Source organism: Linepithema humile, chromosome 1 (assembly GCF_040581485.1).
Source record: "Linepithema humile isolate Giens D197 chromosome 1, Lhum_UNIL_v1.0, whole genome shotgun sequence".
Taxonomy (NCBI): Eukaryota; Metazoa; Arthropoda; class Insecta; order Hymenoptera; family Formicidae; genus Linepithema; species Linepithema humile.
Window position 1 is genome coordinate 46791479 of NC_090128.1, and position 15987 is coordinate 46807465.

At 30.9% G+C, this 15987-nt stretch overlaps 2 protein-coding genes across 2 annotated transcripts in view; one reads left to right on the forward strand and one right to left on the reverse strand.

Annotated features, from left to right (window-relative positions):
* The window catches only part of Flo2 (flotillin-2), an 80100-nt gene that overhangs the window by 31098 nt on the left and 33015 nt on the right, over positions 1-15987 (reverse strand). The gene's annotated exons all lie outside the window — the stretch shown is intronic.
* Positions 1573-13078, forward strand: LOC105669520 (glucose dehydrogenase [FAD, quinone]-like). The gene is made up of 2 exons (XM_012362518.2): positions 1573-2147; positions 9196-13078. The coding sequence occupies exon 2, from the start codon at positions 9225-9227 to the stop codon at positions 11100-11102; it is 1878 nt and encodes a 625-aa protein (XP_012217941.1). The 5' UTR covers positions 1573-2147; positions 9196-9224; the 3' UTR covers positions 11103-13078.

Genomic DNA, 15987 nt, shown 5'->3' on the forward strand with positions numbered 1-15987 from the left:
CCTTCAGTGCCGGTACTAATTGCAAAATTATGAAAATACACGACATCAAGATAGAGTAATATAATTTTCACATATAAATTAGGAAAAATATAGGCATAAAAAATAGACTGTCAAGTATTAAAGACTATAAAATAATAATTTAAAAGGAGAAGTTATTAAAGCCCGAGCTAGAACTTGGTGCTCAAATAAATATTTTTATTAATTTATAACCATTTGCACAAACGTTTCGACCATATTTTTGGTCATCTTTAGTGTGTAATATCTATGTAAGTTTAACTAGTTAAAACGCACACATAACATCTTAAATTGTCGTTCTTAACATTACAATGTATAACATTCATATCCTCTATTCTGTATTATAAAACATTTTCTAAAACAAGTGTCAATTTGTAATTTCCGTTAAAAATTTCTTTCTGTCATGGTCATTATTAGGGCGATTATCCTATTTATCATAAGTATCAATCTTTTATGATACAGTAAATCTATAATATAATTATTATGCTGGACTCGTGATAATCTAAAAAATTTATTACAATTTCTTTATAATTTATCACATACCTCGATGCAGACAAGGTTGACGAGTTCTCCTTTTCCTTTAGTAAATTAACAAATTTTACTTTCAAAAGTGTTACAACGTATATTTTATATCAAATCTATCGAGAGAAGGTCAGATATAAATATTAGGAGCGTGATTGGGAAACATTTTGAAAACCAATAAATTTGTTTCCCACTTAGGAGAATAAAGATTCCTAAGTTCTTAAAATCTCGCCACTATAACAAGTTTCTTCTTATATAAACCAACTCTCTTTATCCTTATACCAGTCACACTCCTAATATTTATCCGACCTTCTCTTGATAGAAACTTGATAGAAAATATACGTTGTAACACTTTTGAAAGTAAAATTTATTAATTTACTAAAGGAAAAGGAGATTATGTCGACTAATATTACGAAGAGCCTCGTCTTCATTGAGATATGTGATAAATTATAAAGAAATTGTAATAAATTTTTGAGATTATCAGTTCAACATAATAATTATATTATAGATTTCCTGTATCATAAAAGGTTGATATGTATGATAAATAGAATAATCGCCCTAATAATGATCACGGCAGAAAGAAATTTTTAACGGAAACTATAATTGACACTCATTTTAGAAGATATTTTATAATATAATAAATACTGAATAAAGGATATGAATGTTATACATTGTAATGTTAAGAACGACAATTTAAGATGTTATGCTTGTGTTTTAATTATACTCTGTCCAACGAGAGAGTAACCTCGATCTGCGCATAGGAGAAGTATAGCGGACAAAGTGGGGAGAGCGTTGGCATTGACAAGCTGTACGAGCCACTGAGCTCTATAACATACTGGAGCGAGCCTTCAAGGAGTGAAGGTGTTTCCTCGGTTGAAAAGGACAAATAGATGACGTGAAGCTGGTTTTTCTTGTCAGTTATTCGCTGACTGGTTGGCGTAAGAAAGAGATAGAGAGCCTCACACTCTATATGTGTCCCTCTTCCAAATCGCGGACATAGTATTCTTTGTTTGACATATGGAAGGCTCGCTCCAGTATGTTATAGAGCTCAGTGGCACGAGCAGTACAGTCCTGTAGAGTGGGGGGGCTTTCTGAGAAAGTGTTCCGTGAAGAGAAATATTACACACTAAAGATGGCCAAAAATATGGTCGAAACGTTTGTGCAAATGGTTATAAATTAATAAAAATATTTATTTGAACACCAAGTTCTAGCTCGGGCTTTAATAGCGTCTCCTTTTAAATTATTATTTTATAATAAGAAAGCCAAAGTAATTACAATTGTAAAATTAAAGACTATACTAAAAACTAATTTTTTAACAAGCTGTTATAAATAATGATTATACAAGTTTGTTTCATAATTGAAATAATTACTAAAACAAATTATATATAGACATTCTACATGTCTGTGCAAGTAGGAATCGACAAGAGACATCCATAAGACATCAACAAGTAAAGATACAAAAAGTGTAAATAATTTTCCACCACCGCTTTACGCTTCTGGTAAGTGGGGAAAAGATTAAAACTTCATTGGAAACTTTAAAATCCGTCAGTCGCAGTCAAGCTGTTGCATGAACTTATTGCACGCTTTCGTTAGCATTGAACGATTTATAGGTAAGTTTATTTTTGTTTCAAATATTAAATTAATTCATAACTATAGTTAGCTTATAGTTATATACAAGGTGGCCATTGGAAAGGTATCCAAACTAAATTACTTTGCAACGACTGAACAGAATGCAATGAATTAAACGTTATTTTGTGGAGCAAACTCGTTAATTTTATTTCGTATAGTATGAAAAAAATATAGAATAATTAGCTAATTAAAATATTTATAAACACAATAAAAATGCTACAAATCTGTCTGGGCGCTTAATAATAAATATTGTCGAAGTGTTTATCGGAATTGGCACGAAAACTCGAAAGTTTTTGAAAACTGTTAAATACACTTTTTAACATGACTGGGAAAATATCTTGAATTGGAAACACCTTTCCAATGGTTATCCTATATCAACAAATGTTTCAGACAAAACTTGCTCAGTTTCAATCGCAAAATTAAATAGCAATGACAAAAGCGCTTTTCTCGCCGCACTTATTTTTTCGAAACTATATAAGAGATTTATTAAAATATCAGTAGCTAAAGCAGTGATAGACATAGGAAATATGTTTTTTCATTATTTTCTGCCACCTTTGGCATGCCACTTTATAAAAAAAGACATTTTGATGTAAAGTTTAGAACTTCATAGTCTATCTCGAGACTAAAATAGTCTCCAATTTTTTTTTTGGGAGGGGGGGCGGCAGAATTACAAAAATCTGTAAAATAATTGTCTTTAAATATGTATTTATATACAGGGTGTCCGGTAATTGTTGAATCACCTCTCGGATGCCTATACCCAAGAAATGATTCAGCAATTACCGGACACCCTGTATATAACGACAACCAAAGTAAGTAAATAGCATCTCATGTGCAATCAGTTCTATACCTCTACAATAAAATTTATCGAACGCATTTACCGATATGCACTGTCGATGTTAATTTCAAGTATAAGAATAAATAGCCCGCGTGCTTGTGTGTGTCTAGTAAAATATAAAATATTACTAATAATAATATTAATTAATAATAATGCTCTCTCTCTCAATACTTAAAAATTAATACACATTATAAAACATATCGCATTACATCAATCAAATATTAAATATTTTTATATAAAATCTCAAATAGAGAATTTAAATATTTATTGTTGGTAAACTGTAATGCTATTCAACTTAAACTACGACTTTTCGACTATTCTCGAGAAGAATATTTTGATGTTACGAAACGTATCGTTTAGAATGTACGCTCTCTACTGCATTATCAAAAATATGCCTTATCTTAACGGAAAGTTAAGATAGAGCATATACCCGAGTCGAAATTTTCAGCCTAGATTAAACCTACAAGTTTTGTCGAATTTGGAGAACCAATGTAAGCTTTAATTCATATATATAGATATAACATTACATTGGCTATTGCCCTCCTTTGATACTAAAAATTGTTACTTATTGCCGTTTTTTCCATGTGGAAGCTCAAAAGAGTACCTACTGAGAACCTCTAAAAAGGCTCCAGGTTCTATAAATATGTATTTCTAGAAAATAAATATTCAAAATTACTTAATAATCTATTATCTCATATACTCTACTTGCATTTAATGTATGGATCTTGATTTCAATAAACAATATATTAATTATTATAATTTGCTTAACTGTAAATAGACTGCTATAAGCAAATATTATATAAATAATATTCACTTATCTCTTACATATCTATCTGCAGTTAAGTAAATTACATAATTAATGTATTGCGCTTATTGAAATTAAGATATGCATTAAATACAAGTAAATGTGACCTCTCATAAGCTGGCAGGACCAAATCAGCAGAATCGAATGCGACTTATCGGAAAATTTAGTACTCATTTTGTACTATTTTGTACCACAAAAAATAATTTTGTACCCCGTGCCATTTAAGAAAAAATCGTGGCGCTGCCAACTTCATATTAAGCTAGCAAAACCAAAAAAAAAATATATATATATATAAATAAAAAATACAACGTATACAGTTAGCGCTGAATGTGTACTAATTTGTACCACTCAAAAAAAGTCAAAATATTTCCATTAACCCCTTAAAACAACCCTTATTTCGTCTATCCTAGAAAATAGGACATTTCTTTTCCGATCTTTTAAGAATTTAATCAGCACAATTGAACTAAATTTATCTTATTACTTACCACTTGTCATGTACTATTTTGTACTACCAGAAAGAATTTTGTACCCCGTGTTATTTGAAAAAAATCGTGGTCCTGCCAACATGATGTGGAACTATCCGAATAAAAATTATTAAAAAATAACAAATAACGATAGATTCTATTAGTACTGAATTTGTACTAATTTGTACCACCCAAAAAAAGTCAAAATATTTCCATTAACCCCTTAAAACAACCCTTATTTCGTCTATCCTAGAAAATAGGACATTTCTTTTCCGATCTTTTAAGAATTTAACCAGCAAAATTGAACTAAATTTATCTTATTACTTACCACTTGTCATGTACTATTTTGTACCACCAGAAAGAATTTTGTACCCCGTGTTATTTGAAAAAAAAATCTTTTTTTGGGTGGTACAAATTAGTACAAATTCAGTACTAATAGAATCTATCGTTATTTGTTATTTTTTAATAATTTTTATTCGGTTAGTTCCACATCATGTTGGCAGGACCACGATTTTTTTCAAATAACACGGGGTACAAAATTCTTTCTGGTGGTACAAAATAGTACATGACAAGTGGTAAGTAATAAGATAAATTTAGTTCAATTGTGCTGGTTAAATTCTTAAAAGATCAGAAAAGAAATGTCCTATTTTCTAGAATAGACGAAATAAGGGTTGTTTTAAGGGGTTAATGGAAATATTTTGACTTTTTTTGGGTGGTACAAATTAGTACAAATTCAGTACTAATAGAATCTATCGTTATTTGTTATTTTTTAATAATTTTTATTCGGATAGTTCCACATCATGTTGGCAGGACCACGATTTTTTTCAAATAACACGGGGTACAAAATTCTTTCTGGTAGTACAAAATAGTACATGACAAGTGGTAAGTAATAAGATAAATTTAGTTCAATTGTGCTGATTAAATTCTTAAAAGATCGGAAAAGAAATGTCCTATTTTCTAGGATAGACGAAATAAGGGTTGTTTTAAGGGGTTAATGGAAATATTTTGACTTTTTTTGAGTGGTACAAATTAGTACAAATTCAGTACTAATAGAATCTATCGTTATTTGTTATTTTTTAATAATTTTTATTCGGATAGTTCCACATCATGTTGGCAGGACCACGATTTTTTTCAAATAACACGGGGTACAAAATTCTTTCTGGTGGTACAAAATAGTACATGACAAGTGGTAAGTAATAAGATAAATTTAGTTCAATTGTGCTGGTTAAATTCTTAAAAGATCGGAAAAGAAATGTCCTATTTTCTAGGATAGACGAAATAAGGGTTGTTTTAAGGGGTTAATGGAAATATTTTGACTTTTTTTGAGTGGTACAAATTAGTACAAATTCAGCGCTAACTGTATACGTTGTATTTTTTATTTATATATATATATTTTTTTTTTGGTTTTGCTAGCTTAATATGAAGTTGGCAGCGCCACGATTTTTTCTTAAATGGCACGGGGTACAAAATTATTTTTTGTGGTACAAAATAGTACAAAATAAGTACTAAATTTTTCGATAAGTCGCATTTGATTCTGCTGATTTGGTCCTGCCAGCTTATGAGAGATGTAAATGTGGTAATAGAATATTAAATAATTTCAAATTATAGGTCAAATATGTAATAAAATATTAAATAAAATTTTGAATTTCAATTGTTTTTTGTTTATTCGAATAAATTTTAATTTTTAAAAATTAAATAAAAATAAAAATTTTTAAATTTTAAAATAAAATATTCGAATAAATAGTTATTTATAATACTAAATATAATACTGAGTTGCACTTAATTTTTAAAAATATTTTTTACTATTCATTTGTTATTATTTATTTTATATTATAACATTTATTATATTAATCTGAAACAATAGAAATTGAACTCAATTATAGATTGAATATTAATATTTTTATTGCTAGAAATTTCGATAAGATTTGGAGATTCAAAAGAGGTAGGAGTTGTAAGAACAAAAGTAGGAATTGTATATTTAACATCAATAAAAATAAGGGTTTTCTAGGACAACAAGATTAAAGAAAGGTCAAAAGAAGACATAACACTTTCAACATAGAACTTGTAGGTCAAGGAACATTATTAGAGGCACAAATAACCATGTATGAGGTTTATAGTAGGTTTTAAATTTCGACTCGGGTATATATTCATGAAAAGTCATAAAAAATTGAAATTATCTCAACACTTTGATAACGATAAATAAATACAATATAATATAATATACAATATAATATAAATATAACAATAACAATAACAATAACCAAGATAAATATGCTTTTAATGACGTTCGTGTATGATATTTCATTTATCTACATTTAAAATTCATTAAGAATTTAAAGTGAATGGAAGTCACAAATCATTATTATTGACAACAAAATCTATAACCTGATCCTATGCACACTAAAATGTGGTAGCGTATTGAATAGTGTTCATACCTTCTTGCAATATTTTATTTTTGAAAACAAGTGTCTTTCAAATTTTATTCATTCATATATAATAAACTGAATAAACATAGTACCATATATACACAAAACAATTATTGAAGTGCTATCAATGTTTTAGCAATTGCTGTATTATTTTATCGAATAATCAGTCAAAAATAATACAATGTTACCTAATTTTAATAATTATAATATCATAAATAGCGAAAAGTTTTTAGACTATCTCATATTACTAACATAAGTCGTGATAATTGATGTTCAACGTTTGGTTCAATTTTATATATACAGGATGTCTCACAATTATCGCCCAATACTTTAATAGTATATTCTGAAGATAAAATAGAGTAAAAAATCTTAATACAAAAATATCGAGGCTACAATAGTTTTTAAGTTATAAATGATCAAAGATTGCCAATAATATCCTATAGAACTGGCGCGCTCAGGCTCGTAACTACACGTACATGCTTATCAATTTGTCAACTGTTATTGATTTTTACAAGATAGGTGATATTGATTTTTATTGCACAGCTGATTTTATTTTGTCGTTTCTTGTGTGTGTGAGTATTACGTATACTATCGCGATCAGTTATATTCAAAAAAATTAAACATTTCACTTAAAAGAAAAAATTATAATTTTCTATAATAATAATTAATTTTTCAATATTAACTGATCGCGATAGTATACGTACAATATTAACTGATCGCGATAGTAGTACTCACGCATACAAGAACCGACAAGATAAAATCAGTTGTGCGGTAAAAATCAATATCATCTGACTTGTAAAAATCAATAATAGTTGACAGATCGGTATGCGTGTACGTGTAGTTACGGGTCTGAGCGCGCCAGTTCTAGGGATATCATTGGCAATCTTTGATTGTTTATAACTTAAAAACTATTGTAGCCTCGATATTTTTGTATTAAGACTTTTTACTCTATTTTATCTCCAGAATATACTAGTAAAGTATTGGGCGATAGTTGTAAGACACGCTATATAAATCAAATTCGGAATGTGAAAAGATATGAAATTATTATTAGATCTCATTATCAATGTGAAGTAAGGAGATAGATGTGATTTAAATTGAGTAATGATAAACTATTATTTTGTATGTCAACCTTAAACAACGCACATAATGTTACGTAAAGATTAAATTAGCTTTACACATAACATCTATTGATATTGAGTATACAACAGGGTGTCCCATTTTAAATGACGACCTCAAATATCTCTTGAACAATGCGTTTTAAAGAAAAATGTTGCATATGAAAGTTGGAGGGTTCAAAAAATTATGTACTTTAAAGTTTGGAGGTGGCAATCTGATGGTTAGATTGAATATTGGGTTCAACTCCCAAGTTTGGTCCAATAAGGATTGACTCGCGTTATGACTCTGCTAATAATTAAGAACCAAAATCTAATCAATCTTTCAAAGACACAAAACTGTTTGAATTAAAGACGTGAAATTTGGATCAGTGATAAGAAATTGGTGGGTTTTTTATTTAAAAAAACGACCTAGGCCTTATTGGGCCTAACTTGGGACTTGAATCCAACATTCAATCTAACCATCAGATCGCCACCTCTAAACCTTAAAGTATATAATTTTTTCTAGAACTTGTCATTTTTAAGATTGTATGCTCAAAAATCGAGATTTTGTAATGAATTAAATAACAACTTCGAACAATGTTTTGTGCCTGTTGAAGAAAGTTTAGCAAAAAATGATCCAGGAAAATGATCAAAATTGTTTTATTTTGAGACATAGAATTCAAATCTGTAGTAAAAAATGAGGGTTTCCATTTTAAAAAATTGACTCCCTTGACCCCTACTGGGCCCAACATGGACCTCAGACCCGGAATCTAATAAGATCATCTATTTGCCCTCTTTGAACTCTCCAATTTTTATATGAAACATTTTTCTTTAAAATGCATTGTTCAAGAAATACTTGTTGTCGTCATTTAAAATGGGACACCCTGTATATGAATATGTTAACATCAAGCAGTCTCAAAAGCATAAATTATTCATATTATTTTTTTGCGAAAATCAATGCGTAAATCAACAAAAAAATGTAATCAATGTTTTTATTTGTATAAGAAACGCCTTCCTTGACAATAATTATCATAAATTATTAAATAAATAAAAAAAACAGAGATGGATCTGTTAAATAGGATGAAGGCGTCGGTAAGGCGTTTGTTTTAATAGTTCTCTTAGAAACAGCAAGATTGCAAGACGAAATAAATTACGAGGATAATTATTATCTCGGCATCCATAAAATCCCTACAGTTGCTTTTTTTCACGATAAATTATCTTCTCTCTTCAATTGTATGGTAATTTATAGTGAATATTATAGGATATAAGAGTGTGGCAGAAAATATTTGGCAGAATAAGTGAAAAGATTTATAAGGAATCTAATAATTATTTTGTGATAGAAAATCTAGAAAATCCTAAAATTTATAATAGTTTTATGTATTAAAAAAAATATTTTCTACAACAGAATTAAATCATCGCGTATGCAACTGAACTATGGAGGCGTGTTTGGCTGCAACCTGTGCAACTGCAGCAAGTGGTTCCTCTGCCAACTTGTTCATACATCTGGTACAAACGCTACTGACGGCGCAATGCAGCTTAAGTAGTGATATTTATCCAGCAGATCGCTCAGAAGAGATTGCGAGCTCTAACAAAGAATTCGATTTTATAATTGTGGGTGCTGGAAGCGCCGGTTCCGTACTAGCTAATCGTTTGACCGAAATAAAAGATTGGAAAGTATTGTTAATCGAAGCTGGTGAGAATCCTTTACCTTTTAGTGAGGTACCCGGGGCATTTATGCTGCAGCTAGGATCGTCGCAAGATTATTCTTATGTTGTGGAGCCTGAGAAACTCGCTTGTCACGGTGCAAACAACAAGTTGTGCAAGTGGCCAAGAGGCAAAGCTCTTGGTGGCACCTCCACGCTAAATGCCATGTTCTACGTTTATGGCAACGAAGAAGATTATAATAAATGGTCCCGAATGGGTAACAAAGGATGGAGCTACGAAGAAGTCTTGCCGTACTTTAAGAAATCTCAAACCTGCGGTCATGGACATAATAACGAGTGGAGAAGTAAGTACTGTGGTCATGGAGGACCGTTAAACATTAGATATTACAACTACACATACAGTCATATAAATGAAATGTTATTGGATGCCGCTCGCGACTTGGACGTGCCTATTCTGGATAACATTAACAGTGACAAATTTATCGGATACGGCATAGCTCAGGGAACCGTGGATAAAGGTCGCAGAATGAGCACTTCGAAAGCTTTCCTGTCGCCGATTAAAAAGAGAAGTAATTTTTACGTGATGAAGTCTACTCGAGTCGACAGCATTCTGCTGAAGGAAACTCGAGCGGACGGAGTACGCGTGACTTTGAAAGACGGAAGATCGATCGAGGTGAAAGCTTCGAAGGAAGTGATCCTCTCGGCCGGCAGTATCGGTAGTCCGCAACTATTAATGTTATCCGGTATCGGGCCTAAGCAACATTTACGCGAAATGGGGATACCCAATATTGTTGATCTGCCCGTCGGCAAAAATCTTCAGGATCACGTCGTTTGGTTGGGCATACTTTTGGCCTTCAAGAACGAGAACGCGACACCGCCATCGCCCATAAATATACTAGATGAAGCTTACGACTATTTAATGCACAGTCGAGGTCCCTTGGTAAGCTCAATCAACGATGTTATAGGTTTCATTAATGTACACGATTCGACCTCCAAATATCCCAATATTCAGTTCCATCATTTTTATGCACCACAATGGCGTACGGACATGGTGTTCCAATCTTTGCCGATATTTAACATCGATAAGGAGATAACACAAAACATAGCGCAAATCGCGACAGAATCAAACGTGCTTCTTCCTTCATCAATTTTGTTAAAACCAAAGAGTGTAGGCCAGCTGCGATTACGTAGCAAGAACCCAGCGGATCCCGTTAGAATCAACGCAAATTACTACTCTGATCAGGAAGATTTAGAAACAATGTTCAAGTCCTTGGACTTCGTAAAGAAAATGGTGAACACTGAGACATTTAAGCAAAAGGGAGTGTTGCTACGCCATCTGAACATTACAGGTTGTCGTCACACCAAACCCGATTCCGAGAAATATTGGAAATGTAATCTACGATATATGTCGTCTACAATATTCCATCCTGTTGGAACGGCTAAAATGGGCCCCCAGAGCGACACCACAGCCGTCGTAGATTCTCGACTCAAGGTTCACGGTATACGAGGATTGAGAGTCATTGACGCATCTATCATGCCAACAATCACTAGCGGAAACACGAATGCGCCCACGATAATGATAGGTGAAAGAGGCGCAGATTTCATCAAGGAAGATTGGGCAATTGCAAAAGACAAAGATGAACTGTAGGAGGAAAAAATCTTGAAGCCTATCAAGATTTTTCAACATTGTCAGATTTTTTCTTTTCTTCCCTTTCTTTTAATCTCTTAATCGTACTATAAAAAATAAATCAAGCACATATTTTACAATAATGTCATACAAAACATTATTTTATTAAATTTGAATTAACAATAGAACGTTATTATACGCATTATTATTATTATTGTACACACAAAAAGATATGCTTCTGTATAAAAAAAATTTTGTATAAAATAAATTCCAATAGAATTTATAAGCTTTATCACAGCAATTTTCAAAATATCGAATAATTAAAAAAACTCTTTACTATAGAAACTAATATTAGTATAGCTATTGGAGTTAGAAGCGTGACTGTATTTTCGTGACATGTGTAAAGTTTCACACACACATACATGTTTATAAAGTTTGAAAAATAAAAGAAATAGGATTACACGTAGTCGACGCTTCCGTGATGACTACAATCATCCGTGGTAATACGAAAACATTGACAATTATGATTGGAGAGAGAGCCGCCGACAAGATGAAGAATCCATTAAGAATGGAAACTATTAAGAATAATAATTATGATGCTAGCCTTTATCGTTTTCTCATTTTGTAATTAATATTTGCAACGTCCGCACGCGAGACGTGAAATTGTTTCGTTTTTCGATAAACAAATCGCTAACCATATTTCTAAAATGAAAAGTAATGGGAGCATATACAGTGATGGGAGAAAGTTCCGTAACGGTCAAATATCTTGGAAAATAATGATTATGGAAGAAAATGTTCAATACAAAAGTTTTAGTATATCAAGTGGTCTATTATATGGTTATATTGAAATGACCTTCATGTGACCTTGAAGGACACCGCAAAGGTCAACTTTGAAATCTTAAATGGAAACTCCTATTTTCTATTACATATTCTTAAAGCTGGTGTCAAAACGTTTCCGAAACACTATAATGAAGTTATTTTTCATTAAGTACTTTTCGAGTTATGAGGCTTAAAAGTTACAGCATTTTGACATAAAATACAAAATATCTTGTAAATTCAATTCAATTTTCGGGAATTTTACCTTAATACTTTTATGCATAAAATAATGAGACGAATCAATTGATATAAAGAAAACACATTGTTGCTTTTAAGAAAAAATATGTAATTTGCAACATGCAGCTGTATATTTTTTTTTAAAAGCAACTATGTGTTTTCTTTATATCAATTGATTTGTCTCATTATTTTATGCATAAAAGTATTAAGGTAAGATTCCCGAAAATTGAATGTTTTACAAGATATTTTGTATTTTATGTCAAAATGCTGTAACTTTCAAGCCTCATAACTCGAAAAGTACTTAATGAAAAATAACTTCATTATAGTGTTTCGGAAACGTCTTGACACCAGCTTTAAGAATATGTAATAGAAAATAGAAATTTCCATTTAAGATTTCAAAGTTGATCTTCACGGTGTCCTTCAAGGTCACATGAAGGTCATTTCAATATAACCATATAATAAACCACTTAATATACTAAAACTTTTGTATTGAACACTTTCTTCCATAATCATTATTTTCCAAGATATTTGATCGTTATGGAACTTTCTCCCATCACTGTGTAACAATGCAATTATAATTATTTCCTAGATACAATATAATTATTTAAAAGACAATATAATTATTTAAAAGCTCAATTAAACCAGATTGGTGCAAAAATGATATAGCCGATGTTATTGCTAACAGTAGACTTTATTTAGACCAAAGTCTACTCTTATTAATAAATATTTAAAAAAAAAAAAAATAGATTCTATCACTTGTACTTATATATTATAGTTTAATTTTTATTAAATCTATGTTGATATTTTTTAAAGAAAGTTTCATTTTTTATTTGTTTTAATCTCTATTTTTAGTTTTAAGTTCTGTGTTGCAGTTTATTTTCGATATGTTGCAATAAAGCAAAGACTCTGAAATATATATACTCGAGAGTATAAAAGGTTGCATATCAACAGGTTTTAAGACGATTACAAAAAGTGTAAAGTTTTTATGTGTGCATGTGTCTAACCACAATTGTACGATACATATTGTTTATGTTTTGTAATAGTACTAATAAGAATTAAAATATATGCTATTTTCATTATTACGTCATTCCTACATTGATAAATATTAGAATTTTGTTAGAATGCTAATATTACTCATCATCATCCTAACAAAATTCTACCCCTATTAAGCTGGCACCCCCACCATGAAAAATCGGGTTCAAATTTAGTGCAAAATTAAGTGCTAATTTGTTGCTCTAAGCGCGAATTTGTTGTTTTTATCCATTAGCAGGAAACTAATATTAAAGATGGGGGTGCTAACTTGCCATTAAGCTGGCATCCCCACCTCCGAAAAACACTTATAGCGAGTTGCAAATAAAAAAACAAATATACCAGAATTTGTTGCTAATTAATTGCTCAAAGATAGTGCAAACAGATTTTTAAAATATTAAATTAAAAAAAAAACCAACATGACATATCGTGAACATAAAAGTAAAATCATGAAAAATAAGTAGCTAATAATATCAGATTGTTATAAAATTGTTCCTTGCATTAAAAAATCTCAAAATAAACCATTTCCAAATTTATTGTTCGCAATTTAACTAAAAAAATCAACCCGAACTTGTGGCGGTGCTAGCTTGACGACAAGAGTAAAGTACATGAACGCAATTAGTTGCTCTTAATGTTTTGATCTTAAAATGTTTCTCTAATTTGTTGCTCTCAAGAGTCATAATATCGAATTTATTGCTCAATGTTTGACTTAATTTCGATACCCTACACTCGTTCGGGTTAATTTTTCTAAGTTAATCAATGAGCAATAAATTCGATATTATAAATCTTGAGAGCAACAAATTAGAGAAACATTTTAAGACCAAAACATTAACAGCAACTAATTGCGTTCATGTACTTTACTCTTGTCGTCAAGCTAGCACCGCCACAAGTTCGGGTCGATTTGTCTAAGTCAAATGTTGAGCAATAAATTCGATATTGTAAATCTTGAGAGCAACAAATTAGAGAAACATTTTAAGACCAAAATATTAACAGCAACTAATTGCGTTCATGTACTTTACTCTTGTCGTCAAGCTAGCACCGCCACAAGTTCGGGTCGATTTGTCTAAGTCAAATGTTGAGCAATAAATTCGATATTGTAAATCTTGAGAGCAACAAATTAGAGAAACATTTTAAGACCAAAACATTAAGAGCAATTAATTGCGTTCATGTACTTTACTCTTGTCGTCAAGCTAGCACCGCCACAAGTTCGGGTCGATTTCTCTAAGTCAAATGTTGAGCAATAGATTCGATATTGTAAATCTTGAGAGCAACAAATTAGAGAAACATTTTAAGACCAAAACATTAAGAGCAACTAATTGCGTTCATGTACTTTACTCTTGTCGTCAAGCTAGCACCGCCACAAGTTCGGGTCGATTTCTCTAAGTCAAATGTTGAGCAATAGATTCGATATTGTAAATCTTGAGAGCAACAAATTAGAGAAACATTTTAAGACCAAAATATTAAGAGCAACTAATTGCGTTCATGTACTTTACTCTTGTCGTCAAGCTAACACCGCCACAAGTTCGGGTTGATTTTTTTAGTTATATTGCGAACAATAAATTTGGAAATGATTTATTTTGAGATTCTTTAATGCAAGGATCAATTTTATAACAATCTGATTGTTATTGTTAGCTACTTATTTTTTATGATTTTACTTTTATGTTCACGATATGTCATGTTGGTTTTTTTTAATTTAATATTTAAAAAATCTGTTTATACTATCTTTGAGCAATTAATTAGCAACAAATTCTGGTATATTTGTTTTTTGATTTGCAACTCGCTATAAGTGTTTTCCGGAGGTGGGAGTGCCAGCTTAATGGCAAGTCAGCACCCCCATCTTTAATATTATTTTCCTGCTAATGAATAAAAGCAACAAATTCGCGCTTAGAGCAACAAATTAGCAACAAATTAGCACTTAATTTTGCACTAAATTTGAACCCGATTTTTCATGGTGGGGGTGCCAGCTTTATAAGGGTCAAAATTCTAATTATATAACACGCTACAAAGATGAGAGATAATGACAGATGCGGTATATTAATAGTGAAAAGTAGACATAAACTTAGATTATAGAAGTATCTGTGTCTTATGGATATAAAAGATAAGAAATCTATTTGTATTAATTTCCATAAGAAAAACATCCGACTCTATCATTTCGCAACGCAATTTATAATGATTAAAGTTGAGACATTGTGATTTTGCAATATCTTTTCTTTTTTGTGTTTACTTATTATATATTAGCACAACAATTTTTGTTATGTATCGCACTTTTCTCGTAAGATTTTTAAAACGTATCGCGTACAAGTATACACGCAAAAAGTACATATTATACAACTAAAATAAAAAAGCAAAGTATAATGAAGAGATTTCGAAATCATTCGGCGAAAGTGGATTTTTCTCGATGTACGCATCAGTTCGCGTACATTATCTCCATAAAAAACGAAGCGTCGAAACGAACTAAAATAATGTTTTCAAGTATTATATTTTGAGCAACTCTATACATGTACAATACACAATCTATATATCAATCATAAAACATCGATATCGATCTTTGCGATATCGACCGCAGAGATCTGCAGAAAGATTCGTGGATCGGGATCCAGGATCAGGATAAGGATTTTACCATCAAGATAAAGATTTTAAAACATGAATCTGTTGTTGAAATAAAATAAAAAAAAGTTCAAAATGTATGCTACATTATAATAATAACTCGTAGTACGAGCTGCAACAAACTATCGATTTATTACTAGGTGAGTTAATACTAGGTAGTCATTACTAGGTTAAAGATCATTTGGACCCGATGATGAAATATGGATACGAGAAAGGT

Coding starts and splice junctions, on each gene's coding strand:
- LOC105669520 (XM_012362518.2), top strand. CDS start 9,225: ATGGAGGCGTGTTTGGCTGCAACCTGTGCAACTGCAGCAAGTGGTTCC.